General features: G+C 44.3%; 1 protein-coding gene across 1 annotated transcript; it reads right to left on the bottom strand.

Moving 5' to 3' along the window:
- Positions 1-7,197: 7,197 nt before the first annotated feature.
- On the bottom strand, positions 7,198-9,242 carry LOC311141250 (CCN family member 1-like; the record flags this gene model as incomplete). The annotated part of the gene is made up of 5 exons (XM_084176511.1): positions 7,198-7,500; positions 7,664-7,866; positions 8,042-8,401; positions 8,637-8,850; positions 9,171-9,242. 5 exons carry the CDS (start codon positions 9,240-9,242, stop codon positions 7,198-7,200), a joined length of 1,152 nt encoding a protein of 383 aa, XP_084032637.1.
- Between the last annotated feature and the right edge of the window lie 7,846 nt (positions 9,243-17,088).

Genomic DNA, 17,088 nt, shown 5'->3' with positions numbered 1-17,088 from the left:
GACAGCAGATAATGTTTCAACAATAGTTAAACCTGACTGTAACAAACTAGCGCTTCTATGATATCCATATCCCATAAATAAAGCGACACATTTACGAAAGTGGTTAATTAAAACGATTTAAAGCAATGTCAAAAAGGAAAAAACGCACGTTATCAAAGATACAATGTAACAAAATTGGTTTTAAAGAGATGGCACGCAAAATCTTTTTGAGTCAATTACATTTATCATCCGACTCTCAACTATCACTCGCGTCTTTGACAGCTACACTATTTACTGAATTGCGCAAGCGGGTATTTAATTCGCTTCTTGGTGACGTTTTGAACATGCAGTGTGCGCAGCCACTAGACTGTCAGGGGTGGGGTTACTGTCAAAATGATTTATGTGTTTGGAGAGGGTCATTGGACATTTTCTCATTAGATTAAACCAAACTAAACTGTTTCCAATTATGACAATCCATTCCACAATTAACATGTCCAATTAAAACGTATAGACTGTCAATAACCACTTGCACTTCCATGCATGATTTAATTACATTTTACATTTTAGTCATTTAGCAGACGCTCACTTACAATTAATATATTCGGAATCATACAAATGTGACATTTACAAGACATTAACATTGACTTTTAAGAGAAGTTTGGGCGAGATGTGGCAATACATTTATTTGAATATAGTTACTATATTATTGTGTAGGTTAAATTATGTATCATATCTTTCGTAGTAAATAAAGAGCTGGGGGTCAACAATAAGGCCTGGAAAATAAAACATTTCCAAATAAGACTGAATCCTAGTATTATGAATGTTATTAGAGTAGGCCAAGTACAGTGGTTAAATTGACCTTGGGTCAAAGGGAGAGCCCGGCTCAACCCTACCCATAACCCTAGCTTCATGTCCACACCCTGGCTCAACCGTAACCCTAGCCATAACCCTAACCTAATGTCCTCACCCCGGCTCAACCTAACCTGCACTGCTTGCTAGGGGCCAGTAGAGGACAGTGTTCTCTTGTGTTGTAGGCGTACTGTCTCCTCAACAGTGGCCACTGAACAGTGATAACTTCAGTGTACTGGAAAACTGCTGCAGAAAATGTCCACCCAGTGCAGGTTATTTTTTCCCTAGAAATATTAGTTTTTTTTTTAAATGTAAAGATATGGTTTAGAGTTATATGGCGGGACAAGTTAAATGTTGTGTTTTACACAATACATCTCACAGACTGCAGCACTGAACTGCTGGAACCTTTACATTTTGGTGAAACCTGACTCCTGTTTAGAGAGTGACATTTCTCTCAGGGAGAATACTTTTTGTGTAATTGTTGCTTATATGACAGTTGTCTTCTGCAGAGGATGCTATGGTTCTTTTTGGGAGTTTCTTCTGCTCTGGTTAACCTTCCACCCAGGCCCCCACCGTACCACCACTTCCCACAGACCCTGTTGATGTCTGACATATTTCCCTTTCCTATGTTACGACCATGCTGAAACTCAGTTCTCTGTGAGGCTGGACAACACCTGTAACTTCCAGTCTGGTGTCCAGGCCAATGTAAACTCCACCGCAGCAGGAGGCTATAGCCAAAACAATTCACAGGGGAGAGAACTGCATAGACTCACTGCCTTTATGAGTAATGCTAATTTCACCGGATGCTCTGCTTTCATATAATATGTTTTAGTGTAAGTCAACTACTGTCGTGGTCGAAAGTTTTGAGAATGAAACAAAAATAAATTTTCACAAAGTCTGCTGCCTCAGTTTTTATGATGGCAATTTGCATATACTCCAGAATGTTATGAAGAGTGATCAGATGAATTGCAATAAATTGCAAAGTCCCTATTTGCCATGAAAATTAACTTAATCCCCCAAAAACATTTCCACTGCATTTCAGCCCTGCCACAAAAGGACCAGCTGACATCATGTCAGTGATTCTCTCGTTAACACAGGTGAGAGTGTTGACGAGGACAAGGCTGGAGATCACTCTGTCATGCTGATTGAGTTAGAATAACAGACTGGAAGCTTTAAACGGAGGGTGGTGCTTGAAATCATTGTTCTTCCTCTGTTAACCATGGTTACCTGCAAGGAAACACGTGCCGTCATCATTGCTTTGCACAAAAAGGGCTTCATAGGCAAGGATATTGCTGCTAGTAAGATTGCACCTAAATCAACCATTTATCGGATTATCAAGAACTTCAAGGAGAGAGCTTCAATTGTTGTGAAGAAGGCTTCAGGGCGCCCAAGAAAGTCCAGCAAGTGCCAGGACCGTCTCCTAAAGTTGATTCAGCTGCGGGATCGGGGCACCACCAGTGCAGAGCTTGCTCAGGAATGGCAGCAGACAGGTGTGAGTGCATCTGCACGCCCAGTGAGGCGAAGACTTTTGGAGGATGGCCTGGTGTCAAGAAGGGCAGCGAGGAAGCCACTTCTCTCCAGGAAAAACATCAGGGACAGACTGATATTCTGCAAAAGGTACAGGGATTGGACTGCTGAGGACTGGGGTAAAGTCATTTTCTCTGATGAATCCCCTTTCCGATTGTTTGGGGCATCCGGAAAAAAGCTTGTCCGGAGAAGACAAGGTGAGCGCTACCATCAGTCCTGTGTCATGCCAACAGTAAAGCATCCTGAGACCATTCATGTGTGGGGTTGCTTCTCAGCCAAGGGAGTGGGCTCACTCACAATTTTGCCTAAGAACACAGCCATGAATAAAGAATGGTACCAACACATCCTCCGAGAGCAACTTCTCCCAACCATCCAAGAACAGTTTGGTGACAAACAATGCCTTTTCCAGCATGATGGAGCACCTTGCCATAAGGTAAAAGTGATAACTAAGTGGCTCGGGGAACAAAACATCAACATTTTGGGTCCATGGCCAGGAAACTCCCCAGACCTTAATCCCATTGAGAACTTGTGGTCAATCCTCAAGAGGCGGGTGGACAAACAAAACCCCACAAATTCTGACAAACTCCAAGCATTGATTATTGCAAGAATGGGCTGCCATCAGTCAGGATGTGGCCCAGAAGTTAATTGACAGCATGCCAGGGTGGATTGCAGAGGTCTTGAAAAAGAAGGGTCAACACTGCAAATATTGAGTCTTTGCATAAACTTAATGTAATTGTCAATAAAAGCCTTTGACACTTATGGAATGCTTGTAATTATACTTCAGTATACCATAGTAACATCTGACAAAAATATCTAAAAACACTGAAGCAGCAAACTTTGTGAAGACCAATACTTGTGTCATTCTCAAAACTTTTGACCACGACTGTACAGTACATGACAAAGCTTCTGTTTAATATGGACTGGACCCTTAGAAAAATCCATACCATGATGTTATAACCCAATTTTAATGCTCTTGCCTTGAACAATCAACTATCATGCAACCTCCTATAACAACCTCCCCAGTCCTCATATTGCCATGGCTTTCGCTGAAATGCAAGAGCACCTCTTTGACAGCCGTTTTGTCAAACGTTGTCCTGGGACACCAGCTTTAGTGTTCAATAATTCTGAGAACAATACTTTCCCTGAATTTACAACGCCAAATAGCCCCACTAGACAAACACTAGAGACCATAGTCTTTGGAGAAATGTGGTACAGTCAGAAGGGATACAGCCAATAGGAGGAGTGGGGCCTTTAGTGAAGACGATGGCAGATAGTACTGCAGTCTCTATGGTGATGATGGAATGTGTGCTCTGTAGGGTTTTGTCTGTCGGTGGACCAGTGAACAAAATACAATGAGGATGTATAGGCTTATAGGAAACCAAATTGTCGCCCTATTCCCAGCCTTATCTCCAATCCTTATCTAACCCTATAGTGTATGATTGATGTGTCCAAACCTGAATTTCAAACTGATTACATTGAGCAGGTGAATAGGTGATACATTGAGATGATCCGAATACATTAAACAGTAGGCCCATGCTGTGATAGCCTCAGAGATGCCATTTAGGCAACTAGCACACTGGAAGTCAGTCTGTTCCAAGCCAGACCGACAGGTCTGTAGAGAGAGGTGTGATAGACAGGGAAGGTGGAATAGATAGACAAGGGGAGAGATAGGAGACAGGGGAGGAGAGAGGGGTGTGGAATCTGGGAGGCTGCTGTGATGTTTGTGCTGCAGAGACCAGCCTGTATGTATAAAGACAAGAGGGAACATGATCGTGGCTAGAGGACTGGCCCCGGCCACACTGGAGACCCAGCCTCTTCTCTCCGGCTGGCTTTCAGCACTACTCCCCTCTCTGGAGTAGTATACTCAGCCCTAAGGTACCTCTACAAGCTAAATGTCAGACTCACCACCTTCTGTGAGCCTATCCCAACTCAGGAGAGACTCTTGCTTGCCCCCCTTACAGTAGCATCCCAGACCAACCACCCGATACTGTCATCTAAATCACCTGACACACCTCTCTGAGAAACACAAGTAAGACGGAGAGGGGCACGTGTTGAATGTTTTTATTAGATTTTTCAGAGTATTATTGATAATAATTTTTACATTTTAGTCATTTAGCAGACACTCTTATCCAGAGCCTTACAGTTAGTGAGTGCATACATTTTCATACTGCCCCCCCGTGGGAAACAAACCCACAACCCTGGCGTTGAAAGCGCCATGCTCTACCAGCTGAGCTACAGGGGACTATAGAAATCTTAAATATATCAAATACAATCTTCCCTCCAGTACAAGTCTATATACTATGAGGCAATAAAAACACACCCCGAAAAATGAGGTGATCTCCATCAATTGCCACTCCACTAAGAGTGAAGTCTGTACACTATACTCTGTCATATGACACAAATACACACATGTAAACACTGTTTCTCACCCTTTCATTCTCTCTTACACACATAAACACTGAACTTTACACAATGTAATATACAGTTAATTACAATCATTGATGAATTTGTAGAATGATATCCTGTCCTCTTTCTACCATCGATGTATCAGACAAAACACTTCATGAATGTATGAGGATTGCCCATGGCCGTCACTCATCACAGCCTTACACATTCACTGGCCTCAGTAATTTACACATTTCTATTATGACAAAAAGTAATATGTCCATCACATACAGTGGGGAAAAAAAGTATTTAGTCAGCCACCAATTGTGCAAGTTCTCCCACTTAAAAAGATGAGAGAGGCCTGTAATTTTCATCATAGGTACACGTCAACTATGACAGACAAAATAAGAAAAATAAATCCAGAAAATCACATTGTAGGATTTTTAATGAATTTTTTTGCAAATTATGGTGGAAAATAAGTATTTGGTCAATAACAAAAGTTTCTCAATACTTTGTTATATACCCTTTGTTGGCAATGACACAGGTCAAACGTTTTCTGTAAGTCTTCACAAGGTTTTCACACACTATTGCTGGTATTTTGGCCCATTCCTCCATGCAGATCTCCTCTAGAGCAGTGATGTTTTGGGGCTGTCGCTGGGCAACACAGACTTTCAACTCCCTCCAAAGATTTTCTATGTGGTTGAGATCTGGAGACTGGCTAGGCCACTCCAGGACCTTGAAATGCTTCTTACGAAGCCACTCCTTCGTTGCCCGGGCGGTGTGTTTGGGATCATTGTCATGCTGAAAGACCCAGCCACGTTTAATCTTCAATGCCCTTGCTGATGGAAGGAGGTTTTCACTCAAAATCTCACGATACATGGCCCCATTCATTCTTTCCTTTACACGGATCAGTCGTCCTGGTCCCTTTGCAGAAAAACAGCCCCAAAGCATGATGTTTCCACCCCCATGCTTCACAGTAGGTATGGTGTTCTTTGGATGCAACTCAGCATTCTTTGTCCTCCAAACACGACGAGTTGAGTTTTTACCAAAAAGTTATATTTTGGTTTCATCTGACCATATGACATTCTCCCAATCCTCTTCTGGATCATCCAAATGCACTCTAGCAAACTTCAGACGGGCCTGGACATGTACTGGCTTAAGCAGGGGGACACGTCTGGCACTGCAGGATTTGAGTCCCTGGCGGCGTAGTGTGTTACTGATGGTAGGCTTTGTTACTTTGGTCCCAGCTCTCTGCAGGTCATTCACTACGTCCCCCCGTGTGGTTCTGGGATTTTTGCTCACCGTTCTTGTGATCATTTTGACCCCACGGGGTGAGATCTTGCGTGGAGCCCCAGATCGAGGGAGATTATCAGTGGTCTTGTATGTCTTCCATTTCCTTATGATTGCTCCCACAGTTGATTTCTTCAAACCAAGCTGCTTACCTATTGCAGATTCAGTCTTCCCAGCCTGGTGCAGGTCTACAATTTTGTTTCTGGTGTCCTTTGACAGCTCTTTGGTCTTGGCCATAGTGGAGTTTGGAGTGTGACTGTTTGAGGTTGTGGACAGGTGTCTTTTATACTGATAACAAGTTCAAACAGGTGCCATTAATACAGGTAATGAGTGGAGGACAGAGGAGCCTCTTAAAGAAGAAGTTACAGGTCTGTGAGAGCCAGAAATCTTGCTTGTTTGTAGGTGACCAAATACGTATTTTCCACCATAATTTGCAAATAAATTCATAAAAAATCCTACAATGTGATTTTCTGGATTTTTTTTTCTCAATTTGTCTGTCATAGTTGACGTGTACCTATGATGGAAATTACAGGCCTCTCTCATCTTTTTAAGTGGGAGAACTTGCACAATTGGTGGCTGACTAAATACTTTTTTCCCCCACTGTACATACATACATACATACATACATACATTTTCCCTTGTTCCTCTGTGGTTATAGAGGAACTTGACAATGTTAACAAAGAAAAATGATAAATAACGAGGGGGAAAAGCAAACAACCAAACTGATTAATTTACATATTTCACCCACAATTTCAAAATGACATCAAGAAAGTGACATCAGGCCATCCATAGTCTGTTGTGCTCAGTGCTTTACCTTCCTCCACCAGAACAGTTCAGGGACTGGGTCATCAACAGGGAAGGGACACTGGGCCTGGCTGCAGAGAGCAGTTGCTCCACATCTCTCATGTCGGATAACTGGTGGCAACGTGTAAGGAAGCTTAAAGTGCAAGCGATAGTTCTGCCTGGTTGGATGGAGCGGCCACCTAGCCGAGGCTCTCTCTTCCATAGTCTGGCGCTGGTGCAGGAGGGAGAGGCTGGTGTCCAGGAAGGGGCTGAAAGGCAGGGCTATCCCTGGGCAGAGGGTAGGTGGAAGATGGGGAGAGGTTAGCATGTCCTAGCCCTGTCTAGTGTGTCGAAGCTGGGGTTGGGCATCCTCCTATGCCTGCCTCAGTGCCTGAAGTTGTGGATGTCATTGTGCAGGCTGACAGAGGGCCTTGAGGGGGCACTGTGATTGTGGCAGCTCTTCTTGCAGCTGCAGCGCTGGATCCACATGACGTTGCGTGTGAAGCCCTCTCCGTCGGGACAGTGGAAGCGCAGGTGGACGGTGCGGGTCAGTGAGGGGGTGCAACATCGCCCGTCCGCACAGGAGCCACAAGTGCGAGGCCGATGGCGGCGTGTCGTGGAGCAGCCAGCAAAGTTGATCCTGATTGGCTCCTGGGGGCGTACTGTACGCTGGCACTTCTTTACCCTCTGGACAGTCAACAAACAGAGTTAGACAACTGAGCTATGTATTCCACAATAAATTGTAATATTGCAAAAGTTCTCATCATTAAAAGTGAAATATCAAATGTTCTATGTGCTCTAACGCAATTTCCCACAAACATATCAGACATTGAGTGGAGTCTCACTTTACCTTGATTGCTGGGGTAAGTTGCAGGTCACACTGGCGGACCTGACACAGTCGTGTCTCTCTGACCAGCCGACACTCTGCGTTGTTATTGGACACCCGGCTTGAGATGCCCATCCCGCACGTGGTGGAACATTCCGTCCAATCAGTGGTCTGAGGGAAGCATCTGGCGCTTAGCAACACCTGGGACCTGGGGAGGGACATCACCTCTGTGAAAGAAAATGACAGTCATGAGCAACATGTATGGTAAGGCTTGGGAAAAACAAACATATAGGGCCGGTTTCTCAGCCTAGTCCTGTACTGAAAAGCCATGACTAGACAATCTGTGCCTGGGAAACTTGCCCTTAGGGTTAGGCTTATCATTGGATAGGTGGTTTACTGTACCTCGAAAGGTGACTCCAGTGCTGGCCTGATAGCGTGGCTGGGCGTGGGTCTGGAGCTGGTTATTGATGTGGTTTGGGAGGGGTTGTGGGTCGGGTAGGGCTGCCTGTGGAGGTTCCTCTGGGTCCTCACTGATGTGGTTGTTGTCATCACAGACCCACTCCTCACAGCAGCGGCCCAAGGGCCGTGCCAGCCTTGGCCGGGAGCAGCGCCAGTCGGGCAAGGGTACCTGCTGGGGGCAGAGTGGCATGCAGCCCACCACCCCGTCCATGCAGCTGCACTGGTGCTGGCAGCTGGGCTGGAAGTCCTCTCCATGCTGGTAGACACGCCCGTTGAACTCACATGGCCGACCCTGGGCCTCCGCTGGGGAGAGACAGAGACATTTGCAGCACTGTGGACTTCATACCCCTATGGTAGTGTGTTACCATGATGCTGAGCATTTGACAACTATCTACCTGGATCAATCTAATGATCAAAATTCTACTACAATTCTGAAATACCCATACCCATCTGCTACTCCTATAATTCTGCAGACTCCCATACTGGCCCAACTACCTCATATCTCTTCCACTGATGTTAGGGGGCTCCTGGTCCTTACCTCTGCACAGGCCTCTCTCTGGGTTTCCCCCAGCCCCCAGGTGGCAGTGCAGGCCCTTGATGTGGTCACAGGGCTGGCTGGGGCTGCAGTCCTGGTTGAACTGCCTGGCACACACCTTACAGCAGCCACAGGCATCTGCCACCCAACTAATGCCTGCTGGGCACGATGGGGGTGAGGGGCCACAGGAGCACTGGGTAGGACAGTCACTCTCCACCTGAGACAGACAGCAGGGTCAGTGTTAAATGTGAGTTAGGGTCGGCACAGCAGCAGGAGGGTGGAGGTGAGGGGAATGCATTCCTCAACAGGCTGATCATTTCAATGACTACTAGTACAGTAGTATATTGATCTCAGTGCCTTTCTTCATTGTAACAAAATACCCAAAAAGTTCAACAATTATTTTAGTAAACAAATATTTGTACATAGAAAGACACAGAAACACAGCGTGAATATGGTCATGCAAAGTGTAGAGAGAAAAGGGAATGGGGAATAAATCAAACAAGGGCAGGCAGGTATGTATGCATCTTTGAAACTCACCATGACAGCAGCACTGAAGAGGAGAAAGAACAGGGTGGAGACGGTCCATCTCAAACTAACCCGAGAACACATCCCGAAAGCGTAGATTACAAAATTAAAATGACAGATAAAGATTCCGTCCTAGAGGTCGTTAGATGGAGAATAGATACCTAGTGATATACTGTCCAGAGCCTGCACCTGAGTCCAGAGGAGAGAAGTGTGTCTGTCTGTCAGTTCATCTATTCATTCATCTGTGTGAGTGCACTAAAAGGTACACCAGTCTAGTGTTTCTTTGCTCTCCTGCAGTGTCTTTGCTCAGCACGGGTCAGCACAGCTCAGCTGGGTTAGCTCCACTTCATATAGATTCCCCCTGTGGTGCCTGTACTTATAGACACGGGCAGACCGCCACCTCCCTGTGACATCAGCTCTCCTCTCAAGGAGGAAGAGAAAGTGCATCGGGGGGGATTGAGTGAGTGGAGTAGGAGAGGAAGAAATTGCACCATTGCTACATTACTATAATGAGAAAGCATGGTTATATTACAAACACAACACTGTAGGCACTTCAGTGCACTGACAGCTTACTATCATATGACCCTAATGCTATTGAGAAACTACATGAAAAGCTAATTGCTGATAAATTCATAATAAGAAAAGCTAAGTGTGGAGTGGCTTCAAATAGTATTTGATTTCTTTCAAATAGGTTGAGCATTTGATTGAGCCTGCCTTTAGTGCCAGATGGGTGTGGTTTGCACTTTTGGGACTATTCCATGGGAGAATCTCAATTGCATATTCCTCACATCCTCTCTCCTCACCTCTTTCTTAAAACCCATTGGATGAGAAAGCAAGATTTCCCTCCCCTCTGATCTTCTCCTCTAATGGGTTTTTGAGAAGGATGCAGGGAGAGGACGCGAGGAGTAGGAGTATGCAATTGAGATTCTCCCCATCAGTCCCATTTTGCCATGAAAGCTCAATCAAGTGCAGCTTAAAAGGGCAATTCCACCACTTTTCAACCTCATTTTCATTATCTCCAGCACAGTAGCAGTGTCTACATATGTAAAAACTGTGCATTTCTACATTTAGTAGAAAAAAATCGATAGTTAAAAAGTTCTACCCCATGACGTCATCAAAAGTTAAAACATTTTAAAAACACTATGAGATTAGATGAGAAAAGACCTTCCCTCTGGCTATAAACTTGTTGCAGGTTTGGAAAATCACAGTCTTTTTTTACTTTTAACCCTACCCTGTGATGTCAGAGAAGCCTTTTTTAGGACCTTTCGTCTTATCTTTTTAATCACAGATCATAGAAACATGCCATTTTCACATATGTAGACACTGGTTTGGTGCTGGAGATAATGAATATGAGGTTGAAAAGTGGCACAAATGTCCTTTAAGTATTTGTATTTGAACGAACACAAACACTATTTGAACCCAGGGCTGCAGGGCTGTGGGATTCCCATACTGTTGAGTAACACGGTAGCTACATTCTGGCATATGAGCAGTATTTGACAATGGGTCACGTAAGACCGATTCTGTAAACAGAAAAAAACAAGTGCAGGTGTAACGGAAAAAATGAGTGGGGAATCCCACTCTGGCATAGAATCCACTTTAATAGGGGAAGTGGTGATGCAGATAACAGAGAAAATCCCTACGTACAACTCTACCATTCTATTGCCTGGCTGGGCTGGCCCCAGCCACCCCATTGAAACACATTGCCCAGGCCAAGGCACATATCCTGTGTTCTCTCCATCTCTTTCCTAACGGCCACATTCCAGGAAACAAAGGCTCTTCTACAGGTTCCCATGTTCGGTAGGAAAAACGAAACATTCACATTGTCATCCCAGGGGGACATAAAAAGTGTTTTGTTCGAGGGCAGGAAGGCCCTGTATTAGGCCTTGGCTCTCATTGTTGTGAAACACAGGAAATGTAATTTTGCACATTTGATGAGGCCACTGAAAACCTGCAGAGCGAGAGAGAGAGGAGTGAGTGTGAATATAGAAAGCCTTACACCACAGGAGAGGGCAAAGAAAAGAACTAGGACCTGTTTCTGTGGATCCCTGCTCAATTTGTCAGACCTGTCCTCACTTAACCCAGTTCACATTGACAAAACCACAATGACAACACAGCTTCACCTATAAAAAGCAAATCCCCCAAAATATCAAACAAGATATAAATAATAATGGTTCAGAAATACACGCGTCTTAATCACATATATTTTGGCAATGTTCGAAAATCCAGTATTTTTGGTCTGAAATTCTCCATGTTATACAGGACATCACACATATTATTATTCAACCAGACCCATGTCATCTCCTTCTAGGTATTGTTCCTGTGGATACACTCCACTCCTCTCCACTTAAATTGATAGATTATCTTTTAGCAGCAGCAAGGAAATGTGTAACAAAATGCTGGAAAAGTTAACATGCACCTTCAAAAGATATGTGGTTAGGTCTATGCGGGAAACTTCTGGGTTTTTGTGTTAAGTGGCTTTATCCATACTGTATTCTTATTCAGACTCTTTAAATGTTTGCTTTATCCAGCCAAAATGTACCCTTAACATGTGAATCTCATTACGCTCCTTTGTAAAGACTGCAAAGATATGTTGTGTATGTACTTTACATGTTCTTTATGTGGTCTTGAAATAAAATTAATGTAAAAAAAAAAAAAATACAGGTATATTTGAATACAAAACCGCTTCAGAAATTCAAGAATTGCGAGGAATGAACCAAAATGAAAAACCAAATATAACAACCACCATGGAAGTGTTGAGAGTTGAGGCAGCAGGAATCTCAGTGGGAGTTAAGATCAGTGGGAGCAGAGGGGAACCACAGAGAGCAGGTGTTGCTACTAACCTGCCTGCCACTGATGTGGGGATGGAGCACTGTGGAGAGAGAGGAGGAATGGAGGGAGAGAGGTGAGCCACAAGCAGTGCCTTAGGCAAGCACCCAGACACCAGGCCGCTGGGCTGAAACCACCGGGACACGGGGATGTTTGAGAGAGAGCACCTTGTTGGGGAGGGAGGGGTGGGAGAAGGAGGGCAGCTGTCTGGATTCCTGGCCCACAAAGGCAGGATGTGTGAGCTGGCCGTGGTTTGGCAAAGTTCCCTCTGGCCCTCAGCCAGCCATTGTTTGTCAGATAGACAAACACTCCAAAACAGGGGGGTCAGGAGCCCTGGCGATTATCAATGCTGTCCCTTTCCCATCTACTCAGCCTAGAGTCTCAATCTACACCACTATTATACAAACCACCACCCATGGTTGGAAGATTTACTCCTATCCACTCCTGTGTCTGCACGCTGACCCATCTATACTGTATGACAGCAGTTAGCAGCTTTACTATTTTGGAGGCCTTTACAACAGCTTGATTTCTGGTCTACTCACAGTCTGAAGATAATGGTCTGTGGACATGTTGATATTGTTGGCAGCTCTGATGCCAGTAAGTACCCTGCGTAGTGCCGAGAAGGGCCAATGATGATGGGCATACTCGTGTATCATCGGTGAAGAAGTGGGTAAACAGGAAGTCTATCTACACAACGCTCACAAAGAGGTGTTATAATGTCCTAAAGCCTGACTGTCAGTAATCCAAACAGATATGCCCTGAACACGTAAGTCAGTGTAACTGGGTTTGTGGGTGTGAGTAAGTATTCCATACCGTATCATAGCAAACAGACAATTTCATTCAAGTCAACTTTATCAGACTGGTGTACTGTATAATGAGTGTCCTCTAAAGTACTGCAGCTATTTTCTTCACTAAAAGTAGACAATTAAAAAAAGAAACTCTTACATAACTGTCTGACAAGTACTGCATGCGACTTGCATTCTGAGTTACAGTATATAACAGTGACCGTGGGAGCAGCCTCACATGTATTTGTGTAAACATCTACCCTGTGTAGAATCAGCTGTGTATGTGCAGTGCACCCTAACCCAGCTCATGACACCACCTCTATAGGTCAGGCCTCCACTGAATTCCTCATACTAGTGTCCTAAAAACCTTGGCTGGTACACTCACAAACTCAATCATCAGTAACCCTTAAAATTGTCCCTTCCAAGAGCGCTTGTTTGTTTGCTAAATGCCCATAATTGTACATCTATGAGAGAGAATACTGATTATACAACAATTCTTTAAATACGTTACATTTTGTACATTCCTGTAAGGCAGTTGAGCAAGACAGCTGTGAAAAGGATGATGTCAGGGGGCCCGGCCATTGGATCCACATGACTGGGGGTCGACATCTGTGCATCTCTCCTCCAGTACGCTCCTCCATGAGGCCCCAGGGCAGAGCATGATAAGTAGACCTGTGCTAGCCTAATGCAGGTGTGGCTCTCCTGCACCCGTTAAGAGACAAAAGGGCCTCATTTAGGCCTAACCTGGCGGCTGCCCAAGCAGCAGCGCAGAGGGAACCCGTGGCCTGTGCATTCCTTCACCCAGCCTAATAGGAGTGATGAAAGCAGCCAGGAGAAGAGACCCCCTCAGCAGAGCTCTCTACAGCACTGCAATAACCTGTACATTGTGTGGCTGACTGACATGAGCAGGTGTAAGAGACAGACACACCCACCTTCTCTGAGAGAGGAGAGGTATGCATGCCCACTGTAATCAGTCAGCCCATGCTGTAACCCAAAACTACTGCTGAATCATCTGATATTGTGAAGCACACCCACCTACACATGGTTATGAGTTTTGGAATAATTGCATGACAGCCAGGCACATTACAAATGCAATGCATTGAAAAATAAATAGAACCCCAGGACAGAACTACTAGGCTGTGACAAGACATTCATTATAAACCATCTACTCTAACTGAGAATCCAGACCACCTACACACACACAAAATGAATCCTCCCTTTTACCTAATCCACTGTGGCTACTTATAGCCTACATCAATTGAAAATACTCTGATTTAATTTTTGGATTGTGAGGACAGACAAACAGATTATGGGCCAAGGCAACAATACCTACTGACACTGCTTTTTTGCTCCAGTGAATCTGAGGGTTCTTAAGCTGCACACTGCATATTAAACTAAGTACACAAAAAATGAACAAACTTGCATTTTAAAGAGACTTTAGTGGGAGAGCTGCTGGTGTAGCTGCCTGACAGAGAGTGTCCTGTTAGTGGGGAGGCGAGAGGGGGCGGGCTGTGTGGCACCATTACACAGTGGTGCCTATGATTCAGAGGGGAATTTTTTTTCGCTAAGAAATGTAAACAGAAAGTTCCAAGGTTATCCAACAGGGATGGTGACACAAACACATAAAGCTTACTGTGACTGACTGGGCACTGGATATTCACACTTCACTATCATAGTTCAGAGCATTAAGCAATACTTTCTTTAAGTAGTTAGATAATTAGTTTATCCAGCAGCTTGCAGCAGGCACTAATACCTAATGACCAATATTCAGTGTTATGCCACCTAAAAATAGGCCAGTTTATTTGCTCTGACATTCAACTTACTTGAGGTCATTCCTAATCAATGGCTTCTTTATACCCTGGTGAGGTCTGATGAATGAAATCAAACAGGACCTTTACGATAGGAAAACATAAAAAAATCAAATCTATACAATAATGTATAAGCCACAAAAATAGGCCTTTCCCTGATAGGAGATGCTCTGGGGTTAAGGGAGTAAGAGAGAAACCTGTTGAACACATCACTATTATAACTTGTTCATGTAGTACTTTCTGCTTTAAAAACCTTGCCTTTTAGAGAGAATGTAAGTAAAAGAGGGCATCAGACAGGTTCAGTTCAGCCAGTTCTTTCCTCAACCTAGCTTTGTTACAGTGAGAGTCAGTGCTTAATAAGTACTGTTACTGTGAGGCCTTCATAGGAGGAGCACCTGGCAGAGCAGCAGGAAACCTCTCCTGGGCGTCTACTCCACTAGCGGTAGCATAGCTAGCCTAACCTCCTGCACCCAACGCTGGCCTTGATATCCTCTGCTACATTACCAACCACTGTCTGCTGCTGCAGTCATAATTAGGCCAAGGACAGAGAGCGGAAATGAGCACAGCTGGAGAGTTGAAGGGATCAACTATTCCATAAACAAACTGAACTGAACCATAGGCCTAGCCCTGTGATGTGATCCAACCCCAGAGCCCCTTCTTTCACTTGTCATGGCGAATGTATATATTTGGGCTGCTGGACGGAGAGTAGCCACGGTTGTGACAGGGCTCACAAAATGTGTGGAACCAAGTTATCTTTTGTAGAGGATTTTATCACAATAAAAACACATTTTAACTATGTTTTGAAGTGAAATATTTAGAGGTTGGCATTGGCCCCCTACTGATCGAAACAGAGCCAAATTGGGAATTTCCTCAATGACTCTACAGTGACACCTGGTGCCCTCTCATAACCATGAAGGTGGTGGACTCCATTTAAACCCTGCGGTGAGAAGAACCTAGAATCCTGATACACAAGGCTGCCATGAAGCTGACTAATGTCAAATAATCAAATACTGAATCATGACATAGTTGAATAAGGATTGTTGATTTATTGTTGAATCAGGATAAGGCCTGTAGAAATCATGTAAGTTAACATACACTGAGTGTACAAAACATTAAGGACACCTTCCTAATATTGAGTTGCACCCCCGCTTTTGCCCTCAGAACAGCCTCACTTCGTTGGGGCATGGACTCTACAACGTGTCGAAAGCGTTCCACAGGGATGCTGGCCCATATTGTCTCCAATGCTTCCCACAGTTGTGTCAAGTTGGCTGGATGTCCTTTGGGTGGTGGACCATTCTTGATACACACAAAACTGTTGAGCGTGAAAAACCCAGCAGTGTTGCAGTTCTTGACACAAACCGTTGCGCCTGGCACCTACTACCATACCCCATTCAAAGGCACTTAAATATTTTGTCTTGCCCATTCACCTTCTGAATGGCACACATACACAATCCATGTCTCAATTGTCTCAAGGCTTTACAATCCTTCTTTAATCTGTCTCCTCCCCTTCATCTACACTAATTGAAGTGGATTTAACAAGTGACATCAATAAGGAATCATAGCTTTCACCTGGATTCACCTGATCAGTCTATGTCATGGAAAGAGCAGGTGTCCTTAATGTTTTGTACACTTAGTGTGTATTGTTATGTTACCATGTTAGGCTATACTTTGACATGAAAAAAAAAAGCAAGCTACCAGATGTATTTATATAAAGCAGAAGGATAGCTCTGGATGAAATATATGAATGTTCACAGGCCTGATGAGTACATTTACTCCTGGATCTTAGTCCTGGATCATTCAGTGTCTGTCTCTTCCTTTTCAAGGTTTACCATCGCCATTGGTATCGGAGTTGACGCTAGAGGTTGGAGGGGATGGCTGGGACCCTGAAGACCTGTGGCCTTTGTCCTCAGAGCTCCTCCCTGTCCTCTCTAAGGCTCCTAGACCTTCTTCAGTATCTCTCCCTGGGCATAGGCCAAATTCATGATCCTCTCCTTGACTGTCTGTGGAATCACATTGAGATTAGAAAAATTATCTATGAGAATATATTGCATATATGGACACTTCTGATGTACAAATGTACATACATTTTAAAAAGTAGCAGATTAATGATGATACAATAATAATAATAATATAATATGCCATTTAGCAGACGCTTTTATCCAAACGACTTACAGTCATGCGTGCATACATTTTTTTTTGTGTATGGGTAGTCCCGGGGATCGAACCCACTACCCTGGCGTTACATGTGCCGTGCTCTACCAGCTGAGCTACAAATATAAACGTTAAAAACGGAGAACCATCCTATTCGGTGTTGATATAATGACCAAATCTGTGGTGTGAAGCTGTGTCCTGAAGGTACATCATGGAGTTGTGAGGAGCAATGGTGCCCTTGTTGCCTGGCTCCACATCACTTAGGTCATCTCTATCTAGGAGCTTAGAGAACATGTCAGATCAGTTTCAAATGCAGGGCTGAATTTTGGTTTTGATTGGTTCACGCTGAGTGTGTTGGCT

Source organism: Coregonus lavaretus (genome assembly GCF_964263955.1).
Source record: "Coregonus lavaretus genome assembly, chromosome: 14".
Taxonomy (NCBI): Eukaryota; Metazoa; Chordata; class Actinopteri; order Salmoniformes; family Salmonidae; genus Coregonus; species Coregonus lavaretus.
The sequence above is the reverse complement of the archived record's forward strand: the minus strand, read 5'-3'. Positions and strand labels throughout refer to the sequence as shown.